The 21,800-nt window shown below is 42.1% G+C and overlaps 3 protein-coding genes across 3 annotated transcripts; 1 reads left to right on the top strand and 2 right to left on the bottom strand.

Annotated features, from left to right (window-relative positions):
• Positions 1-108: 108 nt before the first annotated feature.
• Positions 109-8,819, bottom strand: malt1 (MALT paracaspase 1). The gene is made up of 17 exons (XM_084695224.1): positions 8,411-8,819; positions 7,983-8,149; positions 7,641-7,762; positions 7,372-7,519; positions 6,920-7,098; positions 6,406-6,502; positions 6,251-6,298; positions 5,658-5,681; positions 5,459-5,506; positions 4,822-5,025; positions 4,322-4,499; positions 4,101-4,172; positions 3,886-4,013; positions 3,655-3,804; positions 3,186-3,343; positions 2,768-2,893; positions 109-2,301 (listed from the first exon to the last, which is right to left on the bottom strand). Exons 1-17 carry the CDS (start codon positions 8,554-8,556, stop codon positions 1,816-1,818), a joined length of 2,481 nt encoding a protein of 826 aa, XP_084551350.1. The 5' UTR covers positions 8,557-8,819; the 3' UTR covers positions 109-1,815.
• A 110-nt stretch (positions 8,820-8,929) lies between these two features.
• On the top strand, positions 8,930-14,731 carry prlrb (prolactin receptor b). Its single transcript, XM_084694371.1, has 9 exons — positions 8,930-9,155; positions 11,095-11,193; positions 11,310-11,442; positions 12,013-12,182; positions 12,948-13,120; positions 13,243-13,384; positions 13,493-13,589; positions 13,689-13,758; positions 13,890-14,731. The coding sequence occupies exons 2-9, from the start codon at positions 11,130-11,132 to the stop codon at positions 14,526-14,528; spliced, it is 1,488 nt and encodes a 495-aa protein (XP_084550497.1). The 5' UTR covers positions 8,930-9,155; positions 11,095-11,129; the 3' UTR covers positions 14,529-14,731.
• Positions 14,732-15,318: 587 nt separating this feature from the next.
• On the bottom strand, positions 15,319-21,723 carry LOC146219825 (selenocysteine insertion sequence-binding protein 2-like). The gene is made up of 17 exons (XM_084694370.1): positions 21,548-21,723; positions 20,890-21,026; positions 20,551-20,710; positions 20,375-20,417; positions 19,947-20,164; positions 19,614-19,832; positions 19,282-19,428; positions 18,979-19,068; positions 18,693-18,791; positions 18,252-18,372; positions 17,974-18,140; positions 17,711-17,861; positions 17,432-17,612; positions 17,098-17,318; positions 16,438-16,592; positions 16,019-16,190; positions 15,319-15,853 (listed from the first exon to the last, which is right to left on the bottom strand). The coding sequence occupies exons 1-17, from the start codon at positions 21,554-21,556 to the stop codon at positions 15,726-15,728; spliced, it is 2,418 nt and encodes an 805-aa protein (XP_084550496.1). The 5' UTR covers positions 21,557-21,723; the 3' UTR covers positions 15,319-15,725.
• Between the last annotated feature and the right edge of the window lie 77 nt (positions 21,724-21,800).

Raw genomic sequence — 21,800 nt, 5'->3', positions numbered from 1 at the left:
GACATATATGGTTTCCCTGTTATTTGTTGTGCACATTGAGCCTTGTGCCAAGCCGGTTCAAGTCTGACGAAAGAGAATGCTGTTAGTTGTTTGACTTTGACAGTAAATTTAATATGGTCCATTTAACATTTTTATTTCTTTGAATTTCTCAAATGAAAAACGTTTATTGACAGACTGTATACAACTGGATTTTGTACTTTTGCCTGCCTGTTTGTAATAAATACCTAGATGTTTCATAAGAACCGCATACAAACTGAAGTATTTTTCATACATTGATTAGGTTAACATATTGACTATGCTCGCTAGTGAATAAAAAACGGGAAGGTTTATAAAATAACTATCTGCTAATGGTTTGCAAAATCATAATATGAAGACAGTTTGGTCAAATACATATATGGTCATGCATGTCAGTGTAAAAGTCAAAATATTTGATTCCAAAATAGAGGTAGCTTCTAAAAAAGTTGAGGAATACTATGATGTAAGTCAAGATGATCTCTTAGCAAAAATATAAAAAACAGAAGCCTCAGAACAGAGCTTCTTATGCTGCTGAGTTTACAGTTTTTCACAATTGCTAAAACACTAAACCCCATTCTCTGAACCAAATGGTCAGTGAACTTAACCAATTTGTCAAATCAGACACTTTTGGCAAAACTCTAAACACACTTTCATTCACTTAACACATTTTGCACTGTGATGCACTTGTGCTGCAAAATGGTAAACACGGGGCAAACAGTAAACACAACTACAACACAGTTGTCATCTGTAAAACACAATGACTCAAAATTGTTCACACTTGTTTCTAATGGTGGTTTGGGACAATATCAGCTTTCACTGTGGTTTCCGTGTACGAGAATAGTTCAATATCAACCAGCATTTTTTACTGCAAATGTTTGCCTTCCACCATATAGCCCTTTTCTCAACCCAATTGAAGATTTTTTCTCTGCATGGCGGTAGAAGGCCTATAACTGAAACCAATATACCAGTGTAAATTTCCTTCGGGCAATGGAATTGGCCTGTGGTAACGTAGGTGTGGAGTGTTTTCAAGGCTGGATCCAGCACACCAGATGGCTTTTTATTTGTTTGTTTGTTGAGAGTACTAAGTTGTGATGGTTACTGTAATATTTTCTAATCAAATTTACAGTATTTGTATAGCCCTTTTTACAAGCAATATCACAGAGGGCTTCACATACGCCCATAGAACTGCCCCTCAGCCAGCTTCAAGGAAGAAAAGGAAAAACTCCCAGAAAAACTCACTTGAGGAGAAAAAATGTACAGAAACCTTGGGATGAGCAATTCAGTGAAGGATCCCCTCATCCAGAGACGGTTGGCGAAAGGGAGGTGCAGAACACAGGCTAAACATAGTCATACTTCAGGAAAGCATCAATGGGTGTTGAAACACCAAAATCCAGTGTTTCAAAATCCAAAATCCAGTGTTTCAAAATCCAAAATCCATTTTCTTTATTGCTACAGTAAATTAATTTACTGTGTAAACATAAACAAATTCTTCTTTACATGTAACTACATGCCCTGGATTCTGTGTTCTCCATTTTTTTCTGTTGTGTCTAATGATTGCTCCATAGTGTTTATATATTGATTGGTTGTGTTTATGAACTGAAAGTATAGTTTGATTTTGAGCACAGGTTACATGGTTTAGGAGCAAGTGTTTTTTTTTTTTGTGTGATTTTACCAGAAGAGTCAGAGGTTTTGGAAATTGAGTTTGAATATTTGGTTTCGTGTTTACAGTTTTGAGAAAATGGTTGACTGTTTCAAGAAAGGTGTTTTAGCAATCGTGAAAAACTGTAACACGAGGCCTTCTTACTGGTGAAGATGCAGACTGTTAATAAAGACCGTCTGGAGCTCGTTGATGTCTTCTGTGGTTTCTATGGGAATGCTGACCCTGCCCAGTGAGCTTGGGGACAAGGCTGCTGGGACACTGGTGCCTCCATACTGGTGCTGGCTGACGTTGTCATATGTGGTGGAGCTGCAGTAGCCTCCCACAGCGCCTTGCGAGGCTTCGCACACATCCAGGTACGGGCTGTGGCAGGGTGGGGTTAGTGACAGGTTAGTGGGGCTGGGGCCCTGGGCGTGGAGCTGAGGGGTGTGGAGGTGCTCTGGGCCGGGGCTGTGGCAGGGGCTGTGGGGCATCAGGCAGGTCTGCAGACAGCTGTTCCTGCGCATGGCCCGGTGCAGGTCCAGCCTGGCGATGAGCGGCTTGCCGATGTTCACGTGGGTTTTCCAGTCCACTACCTGGTCCAGGGCAGTGAAGGTCCCCTGGAGGCAGACAGTGAAGACCAGCTCCTCCTACACAACCATCAGAAAAGACACACCGTAGATAGGAGTTTAGAGGACAAAAAAAAACACATCTAAGCAGATGCTTTTTTTCTTAAGCGACAATAACAGTGGATAGGGGTGGATTGGAACCTGCAATCTCTTAACAGTCAAATGCTTTACCACTGAGCTATTCCCATCACCATTTCAGTCAGAGATACTCATACTTTCTGAACCCTATGACCAACACTAGATTGACTACAGTGTCAAGTGAACAGTCTACAGTAAAATAACAAAACAATGAAAAGGCAAGCTACAAGCTGCATAAACAGGAACAGCTCTCCCAGGTCTCAACCGTACTGGACACAGGTCATATCTCAAGTCGTAGAGCATTCGCCCATACGTCGCTTTGGATAAAGGGGCGCCTGCCAAATGAACACGTGACATTCCTCGACACACAAACAGAACTGTTCCATAGGAACAGAAGGCGTCATCTTACCCGGAGCTTCTGCAGAGAGCTGAGTCTGGTGTAGAGGCAGTGCTGGGGCAGACTGCTGGAGAGGAAGAAGATGCCCGTGTCTTCTGGAGTCTCTCTGTTCATCACCTTAGGGTCCACATCCAGGTCCTGATGAGACCATAAGGACAGTTAAACTTCTCTGTGGAGCTAGCGTATAATCATAAACTAGTAGAATCCTATTTTACAGGTGCGCGTGGAATACAGGTTGAAACAAACCACAATGCCATACAATGCAGATTTTAACCCTTGTGCTGCCTTCGGGTCATTGTGACCCACCTTTTGCACCACAACGGTGGGTCACAACAACCCGAAAGCAGCACAAGGGTTTAATTAGGGGCTATTCCCTACTCCTTCAACACAAGAGGAGATTTTTAGGATTATAATCTTTGTTCTTTCTCACCGGGGAGAAGTTGGTGACGTGAGCCTGGCAAAGGGACATGTCGGCAGGCTTCTTTACGATGTGGGTGTAGATAACGAGCACGTTCGAGAACTCGGCTGCAAAGCCCATCTTGATCTTGGCCCCACACTCAAAGTCAAGGCACATGCTCTCTGGAAGTTCTAGAAAGATCAACACAATGGCTTTAGGAAGTACCGTACAGTCGTATTTACTTCTCTCTTCAATAAAAACCGGTTTTATGGCGTAGATAAACAACCATAAAATTAGTCCATATGATGAAAAAGTCAACAAATAACCTATTTTAATCATTCCTTCATACTTTAACCTACTTTAAACAACCTACTACTGATACTGAACTGTGTGAAGTAACCAACTGTCCGTAATGTGCTTTAAGTTGCTTTTGAAAAGTGTTCCCCTAAAACTGTAAACAGGAAAACATAGTTTGGTCTAAGAGTTGAGGGTGTGGCCTTACCATGAGCTTTGGCCCACTGACGGTTGTGTGCCAGGGCCATATCAGAGCTGTCACCGGGCAGAATAGGGTCGGTCAGAGCCTTTCTTTCTGATAGGCTACTTCGGATCTCAAGGGCCTGCTTCCCCTTAGTAGCATCAAACTGACCCATGTCTGCACAGAATGATCTCATTAGCTGAGTAGCGGGTTTATGGAGGTATGAAGCAAATGACACTTCAACGTTTACCATCTTACCCTCAGCTACTCGGTCCAGTAAAACTGTGATTTTCTCATCGTTTAGTAGACGTTTCTTCAGAAACTTGACAAAAACACCATTAGTCAATCCGTTTGAGCTCAACTCAAATGCTTCAGCGTCTTGGCAACTTAATGAAAAAAAACATCACATTAGTTGAGGACATACTGTATGAGGATGTATTTGGTCAATATATTCAAATTGTAGATAAACTCACGTTGCATATCCAAAAACAATGTTAGCCGTGACCCTCAATACAATATTTGGTGTAATATCATCATGAATATTTCTGAGAAAAGAAATCGGTGATAGACATTATCATTCTGCAAAGCCAAACACAACAACTCAATCTGACGTCATCCAAACAACCATCTCTGAAAGCAAACTGATGAATATCAGTACAACGAATACACAACTTTGTCTGAAACCTCCGCTCACCTCTTCCTGCACATGTCCAGCAGGAAGACATTGAGGCCAGTTTCTTTGTCCTGCATCAGTTTGAGGACGCTCTGCACACACAGACAGTTGGCTGAGCGGTACGGGTTGGGAGCGTCTACCGGGACCATGAAACTTTTGCCGTAGTTTTCGTAACCATGCCCTGCGTAGTATAGCAGACCTGAGGAAAATATATGGTGTGATGGGGGATGACTCTTTAAAACATGAATAACACATACTATAGTCTCATTATTTCATGTATTCGTTGATTGACATTATTATAAAGTTATTTGATCTATTTATTCTACATAAAACTTTTACATATGACCTTTAAAATAGTATTGGTTTATTTATTCGTTGTTCATTCAGCAGACTCTTTTATCCACTCGCCCTTTTGTACATGAACACTCTAGAATCTAGAGTCTACATTCTAGAGTGTTCATTTACAAAGAGTTCTACAAAGAGTTCTAGAGTCTAGACCATCCCAGTGCTGCGTAGCCTACCATACACTCCCTTGTGCAGCAGGAGCAGAAACTCGTCAACGGCATTTCGCATCTCAGACTCTGTGAGGTCCAACAGCGACACCACCTTGAAGTTCAGCTGGCGGAGGAGATTGGTGAGGTCGTACACATCCACCATAGGTGCCTTCAACTGAGGGTGGTTGTGGTAAGAGAGGTTGCCTATCAGCAACGCCACTTTATCAGTTGCTAGGACGGAAAGACAAGCAAGTCAGGACCATAATGATATCCCCAGCATAGTTACATTAAAAATGACACCTTGCCAATACTTTAAAGGCAATTACTTCCCAAAAGTATAGTACTATAAGTACAATATCGTATACTGTTATACTTTTATTGTTTTATAACTACTGTATCCAGTAACCACACCAAGTTGATTTTCCTGTGGAGAGTTAATTTTACAGTAGTAGTTTGAAGACCATTAAAGAAGTGAGAAAGTTGTTATATAATGTCCTGACACTGTACTGTTGGTCACCAAATCATGTCTTGCAGCAAGATATCAAATCTCCCTTTTAAGGAACTAGAAGAGCAAGTTAATATTAACCACAGATCATTTAGAAATGTCCTACTGCTTTCAGCTTCAAGGAAGAGAGGCTTGATTCGTTTTTCTAGTCTTACTTACCATAGGGCTGTTCTTGAATGTTATTGAGCATAAATTCACTGGCACCAACTGTCAAGGCACAAGGTTAATATTAACATAGATAATGACTATATCAACACATTGCACTAAGTTATGTAACTCCAAATGATTATAAATCAAATAATGATAAAAGCTAATGATCAAACATACAGTAAAACATTAGAAGGAGAATATGACCTACTTGGTCCAAGTTCATAGAAATCCTCTGGTAAAACAGAAGCAGATAAAATAATTTCAGTTGTCACAATGACAGAGTCGTTTGTCATTGCAGCTTACAGAGTTAGATCATGAAATGAGTTTCAACATGCATGCCATTCCAAGTTGAGTTAAAACAATTAGTTCCCAATCATCCTATTTATGAAATGTTCTTGATTGGGAGTACATGCAACACTATTAAGCAATGTTGGTCAGGAGTTCTACAGAATGAAACAAGTTTTAGAACAGAAAACAGTGGCGAGATTAGTATGATTTTGCTTGGTGAAGATAAATCATCAAATCGGACAATTGAATGAACACCTGTGTCATGCAGCACCTGAGATTAAATGGGTATAAGAAACACCAGAACATGACAAGATGTGTTACTGCAGATGATGTGGATGGGTTAGTTGGTTACAGCAATGCCTGTTCTGGTTCTAACCACAGTTTCTATCTCGTTAGTATGAGTACTGACATGCCATGGTAGGGATGAAATTATACATAATGTCAAATTATCCAGGATTTTGGCAATGCCTTAACCAAGCCAACACTAGTCAGAGTCGGGTCCACACACTCTACCTTCAGAGCATTCCATTGCCCCTGACACCTGCACAGAAATCCTTGGTCCTTTTTTTTTTGGTAAAGAACAAGGACACATCAGCACAGCGGTGTCACTACATTTGGGCCAACAACATACCTGTTATGATACAGGTACAAGAAGTCATGTGACATACCTACAACAACCTCCACTTCATTCGTCCACGTGCTTTCATTGTTACTGCTAATCTCACAGCGATACTTTCCATGATGCTCCATCGACAAATACTGAATCTGTTGACATACATACAGAGAAGGCACATTCTCAAATCAACATAAACATCAACCTCTAACAAACTGAATTTCTTGATGTTATTTTGGCAACTGTACAAGTATTACGTACAGTTTACATACGGTATACGTTCACGTTTATGCATTTAGCAGACGCTTTCATCCAAAGCGACTTCCAAAAGAGAGCTTTACAAAAGTGCATAGGTCACTGATCATAACAACGAGATATCCCCAAACATTGCGGGAAACAAAAACATGAAGCATACATTGTGAAAACTAAATAATAGTTAACACGTATAATTATTTCAGAATTATACAGAGTTGTACATTTATATATCCACGCGTTTGTACCGTTACGTAATAAAACATCTGTTATTCCTTCTGTTTTGGGAGTTATATTGTTTGTTTACGTCCACTCACCGTTAACTTCCTCTTGGTGGCGTTTGGTAAGGGAACCCCGTTCCTGTGCCACAGGTATCGAGGAATGGGCCTCCCCGCGGCGCCACACTCCAGCTGCAGACAGTCCCCCAGGAAGAGCTTCTGAGCCTGGGGCTGTATCGCTACCTTCAGCCTACCCTGCAGGGAGTGGGAGACCAACCCTGGGGAGGGTAAAACAGACGGCCTCTTCAGAACTCTCCTAAGACTATTGCTGCTATGTGTTTCTCTGTGACAATGCAATAGACGGGCAACGTGGTTTGAAATGATGACATTGGTCGCATAGAGGGCGACGACGGTTCCATGGTTGCCACTGAGCAAGAGGAACTGAAAGACATGTCGTGATTTTAAAGTGAAACCTTGACGGCGTCGGCGCGAGTGAGTCAGTGCGAGCGAGTCAGCGCGAGTGAGTCAGCGCGAGAACGGTTGCCTCTCACCATACGACGGGGCTACGTCCAGCACGTCCACCTGAGCCCACTGGCTGAACTCGTAGGACTCTCCACAGTTGACCCTACATATATAGAAACCTGCGTCTGCGGGTCGCACAGGACTGACCCCGAGATCAGGCGAAGAGCAGTTGGGCACCTAATGAAACAAGAGATAACAGCTGTTAGTCCGTGTTCCCCAAAAAAGAGAAACATTGATATAAAATGTATAATAAGTGTATATTTTCAGGGGGATAGGTATTGCAGCCACATGTATATACCTCTTCTTTGGTTTTGAACCACTGGTAATGAACATCTGTTTTCCCTACTGCATAGCAGCTTAGGCGCAGGTTATGTCCGGAAAGTATAGACACAGACTGGGGTTGGATGAGGATTTGAATACCTGGGTTCACATAATGAAATGAGACCATAGGAAGTAGATACACTACAGTGGTTCTTTCCGATAGGATATTGGTTAGCCTACGTCTGTAATCATTAACTATGTCATTGTGAGTATGCCATATAACTTAAATGAATTAATTTAATCCAATTTAATTCATTATTATGTGAAAAATGTAGGCTATGTATGCTGGTTACATGACATGACTGTAAATGATACGTACTCGGTGGTTTAACACACTTTAGGGCCTCGGACTGGCCCATGGTTTGAAGGATATCGACCAGCTGGCCTAAAGTACATCCTCGTTCTCCCATGAGTCTGAGCAGCATACGACTAGGGCTGCCCTCCAGCTGCAACACTTTCAGAGAGCACATCTCCATCTCCTCTGAACTACACACAGGAGAGGGAAATGGCAGTGTTTTCATTTTAACCTGGAGCGATATTAGTTTGTTTTTAGATAAAAGGAACGGTTGGTGTTGATGTGACCTCTGTCAAAAAAAATAGGTTCTGAGAAATTCCGGAGATAAAAGACTTAAACATATTGGCATGATATCGCCTACCTGCTGCACTCGAATAAAAACAGGTGTGACATTCTCAGCCCTCAGCAAAGATCACAGTAACATGGTAAGTTAATGGTTGAACAGCCATTACCTAACTTTCAATCGCCTGTCACTGCCGACCATCTCCCCAAGTTTTCTCCATCCTTTTATGTTGTTTTTATCCAACACTTCGCACAACTTCCTGAAAACAGTCTCCTTCAAAAGGTTGATGTTCATGGACCGGTCGCAGTCCGACATCTCCAACACTGTTCTCAATATTCTCAACACAGATTTCAGCTACGTTTGCAACTACTTCCTGAAAAAACAGGTGGTGATGCTAGACTTGTCTACGTGTTTCTTTCGGTTTACTGTAGTGCAGTTTGTAGCACTGAGGTAAAGCTTGCTAGCAGTGGGCGTTTTCGTTTCTAGCGAGCTTTGAACGCCTCCTTTCCTCTCTTTATAAACAACGAGACATAGCCCAATCTAAATTAACCGGGCGTTCTTTATTGGAAAACACACCCAGACTGCAGTGCAACCATTGCTCTGTTGAATTCGGTTGCTTCCGTCCTATCGTAGTCACCCCGGCCGTTTTCAACGTCACACAAGGCCACACCTAGTGAACTGTGAACAATCTTCATACCTGGAAAGATTTCCACTACAATGTAGCGTACAGGTAGTGACTTATGCAAAATGCGCATGGCGATATCTTATCTTTACATAGCCTACGCTTTGAAGCGTAGGCTTTCGATTGGAAATTTGAGTGCCAACAAAAGTTATTTTACTACTTCCACTGAATTAATTATGTTAATTTTAAAGTAAGAATTCAAGTCGGCCTATTGACAAGGAGTGACATCCAGGTAAGTGCGAGTACGAAGGAACAGCTTTCTGTGCGCACTTTAATTGTAGTCTACGATTTTTATCATAAGGTTGAATGTTGAAAGTATTTGGCTTGTATTTGATTTGCTGGATAACCTTCAAGCAAGATATGAAACCCAAACTTGACTAAACATAAACTAGATAAACTACGTAGCCTATATATGTTTAAGACATACACTATAGTCTATTGTTTGGCAATATGGTTTGGTGTGCTTTCTAGAAGTAGGCTAGTACACGTACGCTTTATTTGGCATTTCACATGCAGTGCCTAACAATACAGACATTTAGTGAACGCCATATCGTGCCTCACAGGCCCACAGTGCTTTAAACATCGAACATGCATACATTCAATTGTGTTAGGTGCAACAGTGCATGAGGTAGACTATAGGATGGTCGGGTAGATGAGGGAAATTATTTCTCAGGATCCTATTAGATTAAAACTGCATGCCGCTGTGACTGTATGATCCAGTTAGGCTCTTGAGTGTTCACATATTATCCATTTCGAGCACCACATTATCTGTTTATGGCGGACCTCAGTCTCTATTACAAGGTTGACCTTGACACTGCAAAGAACCTCTGTAACAACTTTTGGAACCGTATGTCGTATAGGGTGTGTATGAGTGGTGGTATAGGCTACCTTCACTTAGATCATTATTTAGATCACATTTGAACAGCTGACTGTCACCATACCTAAAGAGGGGCGACGTAGCAGTAATGTTATTGAAGCTCTCTGGTAATTGTAGCCTATGAGATAGGCTCACCAACATCAGGTTCCTAGTCCTACATTTGACCATACCGGATTATTTCCCATTTCTTCACGTGAAATTTGGGAACAGGTTATCAAGCGGGTTTTATAAGAGGTGGCCGTTGCGTGTGTGAGTCGGAGCCTAGAGTTGAACCTATAGGTGTGGGCCAGAGAGCGATAGTGTACTGACGACTGTGACCAGTGATGCAGAAGTGACACGACCTCTATTTAATTGAATTCATGATAGCAAAGCTGTTGTGAAAATAAGCTTAATATATGTGATGCCTACTTTCCAACGAGTTTTGGCCACTTAAGAGAAAATGAGGGACCTAATCTAATACGCTATCACCAGCTATCAGAAGGACCATTATCAATCGGGCTCTTAATTACCCTGTTCTTAACCGTCTCAGCGTCTCGTCTGAAGCTATTATGTTCAAGCGTTGCTATGACCTTAAGGAGAAAAACTGTGCCTGTATCTCCTTTAACATTGTCGATGACAGATAATGTATCTGTTTTTACTAGACCTTTACAAAATGTTCTGGTTGATTTTAGACTGAAGGGCAGTACATGCAAGGGTAGTTTAAGGTAAAACTGTAATTCTAATATTAAACTTTCCAAAAAATAGTTAACATTTGTTTAGGTAATTATAACTTTCTCAAAGAGTCAACTCAGTGGAAAACTAAATCAAATGATTTCTGTCTGATAGAATATACTGTATGCACAATAATCTAAACGGATCTATGTTTTAGAGAGGTTGAATGATTTCCCTGTAGGTTACCCACCCTTCTCTCTCCCAACTATCACGTGTCCCTCTAAGCAACTTATTACGTATAATGTGTAAGAGATTTCAAGGGGATGTTTACTGGTGCCGGGGCTCATTAGAGTTACTACAAAACAAACAGTCATAACAACACTAATGTGTGTGCGTTTTTAGGATAAATCCACTTAATTTCTGGGTCTGAGGGTCTGAAGACTTACTGTAAATAGTCACTTAGTGTCCTTGGAGGCAGTCTCTTATCAGATGCCACTCAGACTAGTCTTAAAGTCCATTACCAGATGTCTTGCCTGTGTTCAGTTAGTTGTTGCCCCTCCATGTCTGTTGTTGTAAGTAAAAACAAGTCTGGCTGCCCTGTAAACATGTGTAGCATCTTAATCATTTGTGATGTCATATTCAGGGTTTCCTGTTTCCTGCCAGAGGACTTGGGGAAAGATGTGGGAAACGGTTCTGGTCACCCTAATGCCCCTGCTTCTTTTACCATTCCCTATATGCACTGGTAAGTCCCTGCAACATAGGCATCAGTACATTTCTAAGAACATATTTACAGTGCCATGTTAGTTTGGGATTATGATGAGTTTATAGTTGGTGCTTGGTTTTCTGCTATGCCACCAGGTGTGTCTCCACCAGGGCAACCTGTTCACCTGTACTGTAGATCTCCTGAGAAAGAGACCTTCACATGCCGATGGGAGCCTGGTTCAGATGGCGGACTGCCAACCATGTACCACCTTTACTACCAAAGAGAAGAGTAAGCACTTAAAATATAATGGATCTTAGTCCCACTAAGAAGTCGTTTACTGTGTTTCAGAAGTCTGTATTTACAACCCCAATGAATCCTCTATACTGTCAGTTATATTAGAGGAAATTAAAGCCGATGTTGTGTTTCCTCCTCGGCCTTGTGAGTATGGACGTTCAAGGTTCTGGACAAAGAACGAAAACTCTAGCCAGTCCTTGTGTGTGTGTACTGGACACATGAACGCACAGCTAACCACACATAATTATTGATGCACTGCACTGAACTGAAGTCACGTCGCACTTCACTGAACATGCTGTGGTTGTATAATACGTGCTGTGTATACTCCCCGTAGGTATTTACGTTGCATATCAGTGATGAGTAAATATAAGTCCATGGGACATAACATTCAACATTTTATTCATTTACCAGACATTTTAATTGATTGGATTGTACAAATGGTGCTTGTAGAAAAGGACATTAGAAGATCTAGGGTCAGAGTTCTGAAAGTATTTCAACGGCATGAGTCACGTTCTGAATTTCCTAACCTCCTGTCGTCATTGTTCATGTTTTGTTTCTGTGCAGTACTGATGAAACCTTTGAGTGTCCAGATTACCAGTCTGCAGGGAACCACTCCTGCTTCTTTGACAGGACTCACACATCCATCTGGGTCACCTACAACATTTCAATAGTGGCCTCCAACTCCCTGGGCAGAACCAGATCTGACCCCTTAGAAGTGGATGTAATGAATATAGGTAAGTACAGTCGTGGCCATAAGTTTTGGCAATGACAAATGTTGTGTTCTGCAAAGTTTGCTGGTTCAGTATTTGAGGAAAATGTTTTCATATGCTTCACATGTTTCTATAGAATACAATAAGGCACATTTCATATTTTTTTAAGCTTTATTGGGGTGAACACTTACAATATATGCAAATAGTCCCCTCTTTTACAGCAGTAAGCCTGCTCTTAAAATCCAATCAGAATGACAGAGTGATTTCACCTGGCTAGAACTAGTTCACACTTTCTCCTGTGCTGATGATATGATTTACTGAGATTATGTTAGCAGTCATTTTATACCAAGGCCCAGCAAGCTTTGCAAACACAAAATGTATGTTGCTCCCAATACTTTTGGCCACGGCTGTAAGTACATATAATAGTCACACAGAGATTGATTACTGTGTGTACAGAAGTGTGGAAATATTCTGACTGGTATGAGAGCCGGGTACACGCTAACCTGGGTAGAATGAGGATGAACAGGTTTTTTCAGTTGCAGTAATTAGGGACTTTCATCTCCTCCTATAGCTCCTACCACAAGTGCTTTTCACCATAACCTTAATGCTGCGTTGAATTTGTCGTATTACCATGAGGAAATTCAAAGTTTTATTCTATTTAAATAAAATTGTTTCAGTAACACAAAAGTCCTAGAATGTTTACAATGTGGAATGCCGATTGTCTGGCTGTTACAGAGTTGTAAGACTCATTCTGGATCCTTTGTTGGTTCGCTTTATGTGTGTTCACAGTGTATCCCAATGCCCCGGAAAATTTGACAGCATCAGTTGTATTCTTAACAAGTGAGGACAGCCCTTACCTGCTAATGACATGGGAACCACCTCATGGGCTGGATGTTCACTCAGGATGGCTCACACCCACCTATCAACTACGCATTAAACAAAAGAAAGAGAACAACTGGGAGGTCAAGACCATTCATTTTTGTCTATTTACTAATTAGGAGTTTATTATTAAGTTTTACTGTCTTCTCTGTGGGACAGGATCAACCTTTCACACCGGTTTGTTTTCTTCTGTTTGCCTTTAAAGGAATATGTCTCAGGCAAACAGACACAGTTTGCTATATACGGTCTCCCCCCCGAGGCTCTGTTCATGGTCCAAGTGCAGTGCAGGATAGACCATGGCCCGTGGAGTGAATGGAGCCCCATGGTCTACGCTGAAATCCCTAACTGTACGCTTCATCCTTTTATATATTTCTCTTTGAATGAAAAGTCTGTATTTGCCAAATGTCACTTATTGGTCACACGCAAGTAATACCCTGTTGTTGTTTGTTTTCTAGATACCAGACCAGATAAATCAGACTGGATTGTGGTTGGCGTCTTTTTGTCATTTATTGTTTTTGTGGGCACGTTTTTCCTGTTTGTGAAGAGAAAATAGTGTGTATTCTTTCTGTCAACAGACATGGCTTCATTTACCATAACGGATAGTTGTGTGTACCATAGTGAAAATTACATTTGGATCCTCTTTTTTTCCAGTATCAAGCATTGTGTTTTGCCACCTGTTCCTGGTCCAAAGATAAAAGGATTTGATGGACAACTCCTCAAGGTAATGAGTTAATCTGTGAAATGAAACTTCCTGAGTGTGCAAAGGGCAAATCCTCCTTATATGTTTTTGTGAGAGAAAATAAAAACATCACTGCTCATGTAATACTGATGATATGCCTTCTACCTCACCAGAGTGGGGGGCCAGAGGACATTCTTAGTGCTGTGTTCCAGCAGGGATTTCCTCCCACAGTGTCCTGCAAAGACCAATTGGAATATCTAGTTGTGTTTGACAGTAAGGAGTCAATGATGAATTCTCCAACAGAAAGCCACAGGCCTACTTCTACAGAGACCACCTCCATGTTTGATCCACCTTCTTTCTATGCGGATTTACAGTCCATCCAAAACGTTAGCGCCCAACAACAGATAGATGCCTCAGAAAACCCTGTTGCCAAACACATAAACTATCAAAAAATCAAAATTCAGGTCAACAGCCAAAGCAACAGGGATGAAGAACTTCATATGGACAGAACCGCTGTGAATATGTTCTGTCCCGCCACTGTGTTTGGCTACGTGGATATATCCAACGCCACAGAAGAGGAGCTAGATGAGAATCAGTTGAACTACAGTAAAGTCAGTGGGGTGGACACAAACAATGTACTCTTACTGCAGAGAGAAATTGTACAACCTAAAAGCCCTCCATTGAGGGAGAAAGTGAATCTAGAAGAGTTCACCAGTCAGAGGTCATGTTATCTTGACAAGACAGGTCCCACACCAGGGGGGGTGAACACAGGATTGAAAGAGAATGGGTATGTGGACACTATGCCTATGTAACCCATGCTGTAATGATGTGTATATCCACAATGATGGTTGGACACTGAAATGACAGTACACACATAATAAAAAAACACATCATAATGAAAAGGACTTCTCAGGGGGAAACTACAGACTTTTAAAGACTATGACAATCCTAGTGTTTATATCAACATGGCATTCTTCATTCTGTGTTAATATACAATATGTATCAAGTTTATTGTGAATATTCATCATATTCATTTAGGGTCATCCTTGGGTTCAAATGTAGGGTGCATGCTGTCTTGACTCTTTCCAAGAATCTCAAGTAACCAAACACTGGCAGTGATATACTACATTCTAGTCATATTACTAAAATAACAACTGCAACCATTTTGAATTAGACTTTGGTTACACTCAAGCAACCTTGATGCATGTATTATATATGCAAAGTAATTTATTGTTTGGAGAGGAATTTACCTCAGAACTAACAATGTATACACATGTTCATAATGCTCTTTGTTATAATTATCACAAACTAGTAAACTATAATTTTTTTTGTAACTTTTTTTGCAAATAAATCAACACAATTACAATCCAAAGAAAATCATTTTACAATAGCTACGACAAAGTAAATCTGAAGAAAAATGTACATTGTATATGCGCCCTTGACAGGCAGTCCAAAATAAACCATGAAAAATAGTGATTGGCTCTACTTCGCAATACAATCATAATATAACCATTCCAGTGGATGCAGTATATTTCGGCTATGTCCAAGACAAGAAAAGCTACCGGGAAGCATGATGTTCAGAATGATACATCAAAACATGAATACAAGTTGCAAGTTTACTAGGAACAGTGGCAGAAAAGACAGATGTTTTAGTGCTATTGCAATGTTGTCCAAAAAAGTAAGCCTCCACAACAATCTTAGAAAGCAACAATAAGGCCACATTGTCTTCCTTACACAAATTATACTTGTCAATGATTCTTATTCATTCTAGGCACATTCGGTATATCACCTCTAAATCTTTCCAGGATAGTCACATAGTATTTTTATTATTATTAAACAGTGTAATAAATTCCTGTTGAGTGGTCTCAGTGTGATTATTTTGGTCCCTGGACAAGGGTCTAAGACTTCTGGTATCCATAAGCTGTTTCTAAATCACACAGTCCTAATAAGTCAAGTGTTTCCTTCATGGCTCAATGTTAGCGCTGGTATAGCCTGGTGCACCTTTGTTGTCAGCTCGCCTCCTCTTCCGTCATCTGTGCTTTAGAGTCACTGCCTGCGGAGGAAGACCTGTATTTCTCCTCAAAGTTCAAGAGCTTGTGGTTGCATTCATTCTTCAGCATTTTCTTCCACAATTTGACTGGAGGTAGAGAACACAAAACACAACAGGGTTCATCATCCACACATGGTCAGGTAAACATCCTTATGACGTAAAAAAGACAAATACCCTTGGGGACACTCAGGGAACAGTACACAGAGTGTACAGTAACTGGGTTACCAGTTTGCCTTGGTGCCTTCCGCTTACTGTATTCGGGTTCCTCAACTTCCTCAGAGCAGGGAGGGGGCTGGGGTTCTGTACTGGGATGGGCCTCTAAATCTTCCTGCTCTGCCTGGGAGGTCATCTCCAGGTTCTCAATCATCACCTCGTAGGCCCTCCTCGCCTCGGACGACAGCTCGATCATCTTGTGATAATGGTCCTAGAAGCAGAAACAAGGAGATGTTATTGTTTAGATGTTTTCACTAGTGTTAACCATGCCTGGTAGCTGAGATGTGGTAAATGTTTGCACAATGACTAGTAATTACAGATCGTTATGAAATAACAATATAATTGTTCCTATAACAAGTCATTGTATTCTTATTATATTATTCTTATAATTACAACAATCACATACACAAAAACATCAGTGACAGTTTGTTTGTTTTGTTCCACTATGCGTGCCATACCTGTGCCCCATCGTAATTAAAGACGCCCACCAGACTGACAGGCACAGCCTTGTTAACGCATCTGCCCAGAGCCTTCCTGGAGAGTGCAAAGACAAAGGGAACAGCCTGCTCTCGACACGTGTCGATGATGTTGTGTAGAGCCTCATCCAGACCACCTGATTGGACACAGAATGGGGAAAAGAAGTTGGATCATTGGTTTTAGTCTAATTTAAGTGCTGCCTACTTGAGCTCATTGGACGAGGGACACCTCGGGAGAGGTGGGGAGGGGGGACACTGAATTATTGTCTCCTTTTACTCACCTGAAGCATACCTACATTTTATAATCCTAATGACATGTTGACACTTGCTAAGCCTCACGCTGATTCAGGGTATATGCGGAAATGATGTCTCATTATGTTTACATTCTCTTTCTCAAGAACATACCGATCTCTGGGTTATTTTTCTGATAGGTCCTATTTAAAAAGGCGGAATGTTGTCTAGGACTGACAAAAACCTGTTCAGTCATTTCAAAACTCGCAAGTCTATAACTAGATAAAACTTTAGATCCTTGGAATTAAACTGTGGTTGGAAAAAGTGCATGTTCAATACCATCTGTGCCTGTGTCCTGTACGTCTGCGGTATGAAAGCTAAATAAACCAGCTCCACTGCTTCATGGGTTACCTTTATACTGACTGCGTTCACAGTTAGGGGAGATGACAACACATTTGATCTTTCTGAGTTTGAGGTGCTTGAGGACCTCTCTCAGGCCCATGACCAGACGCCTCTTCATCCGCGCCTTCATGGGGTCCTTCTGGTACAGGCGGTCCTGGAAGCGAACCAGCTCCTTCAGCAGGTTTGTCACACACTCATCCACATCTTTACTCAGCACCTGGCTGCAGTAACTGACACACACAGGAACGGGTAGATAGCGCGCGTTAGCCTTTTTTGGGGGCAGTTCCCATCCGTGAATATTGAACCGTACATGCCAGGGTGTCTTATCTAGTGTTATCCTTACTCTCGAAATTTCCGGCTGTGGATTTTTGGCCGACGGGGAGGACAGGACAGCGTCGGAGTGGTCTGATCATCCGATTCGACCTCTTTCTTTTCAGAGGTTTCCTCCCTCTCCTCCTCAGCCTCTTTGGTCACCTCGTCCTCCTCCTCATCCTCCGGGAGGCCTGGGGGACTGCTCGTGTCGTCTTATCAAACAAACACAACCTCGAATCAAATGGAAGCTATCCCTCTGACAGCCTTACGGTTTCATACAGCATGCTGACTGGCTGAATGGGACCCTGACCTGCAGAGTCCTCCAGCTGCTCCTGAGCCGTGTCTGCTGTTTCACAAGGCTCCTCTGTGGCAATGACGGGTGTGGACTCACTAGAGGGCACCAACCCTCTCTCCTCCAGCAGGCGGTTCTGCTTCCTCTCCTCCCTTTCCTTCAGAATAATCTTCACAGAAGGAAAACACACACGCACAAAACACAGTATATTTTAACGTAAGCTTTTGAACTCTGTGTAGAATATCCATGCATGTTTGACCTCTGAACTCGTTGAGACTGACCTTTTTCAGGGGCGTGGGCTTCTTGGCTTTGGGGACTTCCCTCTGCTTGCCCTTCTTAATTAGTGGACTGGTGGAGTCCAAAGGATTGTGGGCCACCTTGTCCTTCTGCCACGGAAGCTTCTTTTGGAAGGGTGGGTTCTTGTGGCCAACAGGTAGGGCCCCACCAACTAAAGGATGACAAGAGATTAGAACGGCGTTGCGGTGAGATGCGAGTTCTCTCGATACTCTCGGGTCTTAGAACAACAGAGTGAGGAGGTAGTTGGCATCCACCGGCTCACCTGAGAGGAAGACTGGCTTGGTGTCCTGCATGGATTTGTTGGTTTGCTGTTTCTTCTCCAGGACCGCCAGCATGTTTCCGATGTCGAGCTGAACAGGGACCTTGCTCTTCTTCCCTCCGGTCTTGTCCCGTTTCACAGAGTGCAAAGTGGCAATTCATAATCATTTCAATAATTGTGGTTACGTAAAGTACCAAAGATTATATTGTGGATATAAGAATAGCATATTCATTTAGCAGACACTTTCATCCCAAATGATACACCGCACGGGGAGGGATTTTAACCTGCAATCACTTGATCTGCAGTCAAATGCTTTAACCACTGAGCTATACCCTCCCCTTAGATTCATTCATATCAAGTGATATCAGTGCTAGTCATTAACACTAGCACTGCATCTTGACCATTTTGATGATGTAAGAGCTAATAATGACATAAATGGCCGACCTGTCCCTTTTTACTCTCTGACGGGAGAGTTTTTCCTGCACTGGCTTTGTCTTTGTTTTGATCACTTGGCTGAAGACCAGTCCGTTCCTTCTGAATTTCCTGCAGGTAGAGTGAAATAAAAAGAATTACAAAAGAAAGCCGTAATCAAATCAATTAGGAAGTTACACAGCAATCTAGGATTGTTTAAAAGTAATAAAATATAACTGTATGTAAAACATGAGTGCCTTGTGAAAGCCTGGGTAGAGGGCCTTAATCACCTCATGATTTCTTAAGGAGATTTTTATACCTCGTTGTTTGTTTTTGCCATGACAGTAGAGCTCTGTACTTTAGGGGTGCTGGCAAATGCAAAAGACAGATCTGGAAACTCCTCTTCATCCTGAGAGGACACAGTCACTTTCGCTTAATATAATTTCAAATAACGTTCTGAAAAATATCTGATACAATTTTAGTTCCGGTGATTTCCATGTTGGAACCATGGGACACACAGTGTGATAATGGCCACTGACACAGTTATTAAATGATTGCTGTGGGTGGATGAAACATTAAAATGTATAATAACTTAAAAGAAATTATAGCAGAACTAACTTACCTCCAACTTGGGTGGCTCCTGATGAACCAACACATGCTCAGATTCCTCCACTTCCTGTTCCCCTGCTGCCTTGGACTTCTTTTTCTTCTTCCTCTTCTTCTTCTTCTCAGACGCTTCCTCTTCCTGTTGCACAGGCGTTTCCTCCCTCTAAAATGATAAGCAATCAGTGACTATGTGAATTGACCTTCTCTGGGCTCATTCAGATGACGACTCAATCGCTGAAATGACAGTTGCTGCCGTGATGGTACAGTGGAACAGAGGGAGACGCATTGCCAGGTGGATGACTGGTATGCATTAGCATGTATGTATGCATGTGAGCATTCATACTATACCTGGGAGATAGTGCTGGTACTGGTCCTCTCCTTCAGGACCAGTTTCTTTGGAGGCTGAGAGGCGATGTTTGCCCAGGAGGTCACTGATGGAGCAGAGCTACTGATCTGGGACCTGGCCTCAGACAGACAACCTGGTGCTACGGTTGACGAAGTGGGTCCAGTTTCAGAGAAGGCGACCTCCCGACTGGAGTCGGGTCTTTGCCCTTTTCTTAATGCCGCCTACAAATGGCAACGTTGGTACACGATTCAGCATGGGTGACATTAGCTACATTACTACTACATTGGATAGTTTCATTAGCATTCTTTACTTCAAAGTGAATGTATTAGACCTACCTTTGCAATAGGTGCTGATGACTGAGGTTGGGGCATGGTGGATGGAGGAACAGACCTCCAGCCTCCGGGTTTCTCTTGGGAGGGAAGTGTCGGACTTCCAGGTGCCACAATTCCCAACTCAGGGAAATCTGCCATTTTCACCTGGAAGGTGACTTTGTCGGGTTGTGCTGTTTTCAATCTCTCGGCTGATATCGGGGCAGATCTCGTCCCTCCAAAACCTGAAGGAGAAACACATAAATGAAGAGTTATCTAAAATCCTGCTATGCCTGGTCTTCTCGAAGGGCACAGTACTACTAGAAAATTATACATACAGTAATAAATACTGTACTCACATTTATAAACATGGACACTCACTGTGCAGAACTAATAAAACAAGATATTGGACAGTCTGAATCAACTACTTGTGAAGAAAAAGTGCACATTTTCACCTTTTCTCTGAGTTTCCAGCGATCTCCTGTTAGTGTTTTTGTCCTGAAGGGTAAGAATTAAAGTCAGACCTTTTTGAAGCCTTTGAATTATATATTTTTTATTTTTCTTACATAAACGTGATATTGCAGGGTTACACATTTGTGGATCAACAGGGCACAGATAAACTGGAATTGACCTTCATTTGCTGATCACATAAGGATCTTTCTCTGAGTGCGTTGGGTTCCGTGGTCCCTCTGGAACGACGGCTGTTGCCATAGTCATGCTTGTTCTCTGCGTCACCCCGTAATCCCTCCGTGGTAGACGGCCTCTGCCTGGAGGAAGCACCTGACACGCTTCTGGATAGGGTCACAGACACGGTTCCATAACCAAAGGAATGGTCACATGACAAATGCTGCACGATGTTTTTTCTTGCGTGAGCTAGTGCTAGATACCTGATATGTATGATTCAATGGATATGTATATGTACTTGTATGTGGAAGCACCGTGTGTAATGTGTTTGGATTTGACATCCTACCTTCTTGAACTTTGCTCTGACTGATAGAGGTTTTGTTTGTTCAGGGGGTTTGACGAAGGTGCTCCAGGCTGATGGGGTTCGAAGGCCCTCTGGGTTTTCGGTACAAATGGCTGAACAGCTGGGGACAATTTACTTTCCTGACAGCAAACGAAAAGTAACACCCCTGAGAGCTGACAGGCCGAGTTCTGCTGGTTGCTGACTCACCAGTAGTTAAACGATTCTGGTTATGATTGTTATGCCCTAAAACAATGGCCATGCAAATGTAGGTGCATGTAACATAGTTTAATTAAGCAGTTAGCTATCTACCTCAGTCAGTCTTGGACTAATTCAGCCGATGCTTGTACTAGTCTTGCTAGCTAGTGCTAGCTAGCTATTGCAGCTTAACTAAAGGTTAGCTACCATGAGTGGGCTAGTTAGCAAGCTTAAGTTATTCAACATCCCCTGTCAAAACAAACGGCCAAAACTACAACATATTGAATGCCATTCGGTCTTCAAGCGCAAACGTTGAGCTTTGTTTAAATAGTTGCAGAACATAGCCTACAAGTACACCAGAGTTGTACCCAAGTTAGACACATGCATTACCGCACTGTATCTAGTTAGCTAGCCAGCTAGTTCTGAAGGCAGATGCACATTAGTGTAAATTGACAAATGTCCTTACCTTGTCCATCTTGTCCTTATGTTTGCTTGAGTGGCTTGTCAAATATTCATGGTTAAGTCTCTGATGTACCAGACCAACTACCAATATGCACAACTGACATGTGATCAGTAACTGCTACTTTGACATGATTGCTAACCTTGCTAGCTAGCGATTTGGTCTAGTGGTGCCTGTTTACATTTTGCCAAATGCGACTTTCTGAAGTCCGGTCCGTATGGGAGCAACAGTGTCCTCGTGTGGTGAGGTATTGTTCATC

The sequence above is a fragment of the Hypomesus nipponensis genome, chromosome 28, assembly GCF_054491055.1.
Source record: "Hypomesus nipponensis isolate SF chromosome 28, ASM5449105v1, whole genome shotgun sequence".
NCBI classification, from domain to species: domain Eukaryota; kingdom Metazoa; phylum Chordata; class Actinopteri; order Osmeriformes; family Osmeridae; genus Hypomesus; species Hypomesus nipponensis.
The sequence above is the reverse complement of the archived record's forward strand: the minus strand, read 5'-3'. Positions and strand labels throughout refer to the sequence as shown.

What these genes read in the sequence shown, in the direction of transcription:
- malt1 (XM_084695224.1), bottom strand. Translation starts at nt 8,556, where the DNA reads ATGTCGGACTGCGACCGGTCCATGAACATCAACCTTTTGAAGGAGACT. An exon ending in GGCAATGGAATGCTCTGAAG is followed by an intron (nt 5,682 to 6,250) that starts GTAGAGTGTGTG and finishes CTGTTTTACCAG; the next exon opens with AGGATTTCTATGAACTTGGA. An exon ending in CATTCAAGAACAGCCCTATG is followed by an intron (nt 5,026 to 5,458) that starts GTAAGTAAGACT and finishes TTTCCGTCCTAG; the next exon opens with CAACTGATAAAGTGGCGTTG.
- prlrb (XM_084694371.1), top strand. Translation starts at nt 11,130, where the DNA reads ATGTGGGAAACGGTTCTGGTCACCCTAATGCCCCTGCTTCTTTTACCA. An exon ending in ACCATTCCCTATATGCACTG is followed by an intron (nt 11,194 to 11,309) that starts GTAAGTCCCTGC and finishes CTATGCCACCAG; the next exon opens with GTGTGTCTCCACCAGGGCAA. An exon ending in CTACGCTGAAATCCCTAACT is followed by an intron (nt 13,385 to 13,492) that starts GTACGCTTCATC and finishes TTTGTTTTCTAG; the next exon opens with ATACCAGACCAGATAAATCA.
- LOC146219825 (XM_084694370.1), bottom strand. An exon ending in TCAGAGCAAAGTTCAAGAAG is followed by an intron (nt 20,711 to 20,889) that starts GTAGGATGTCAA and finishes GACCCTATCCAG; the next exon opens with AAGCGTGTCAGGTGCTTCCT. An exon ending in GCTGGAAACTCAGAGAAAAG is followed by an intron (nt 20,165 to 20,374) that starts GTGAAAATGTGC and finishes TTTCTCCTTCAG; the next exon opens with GTTTTGGAGGGACGAGATCT.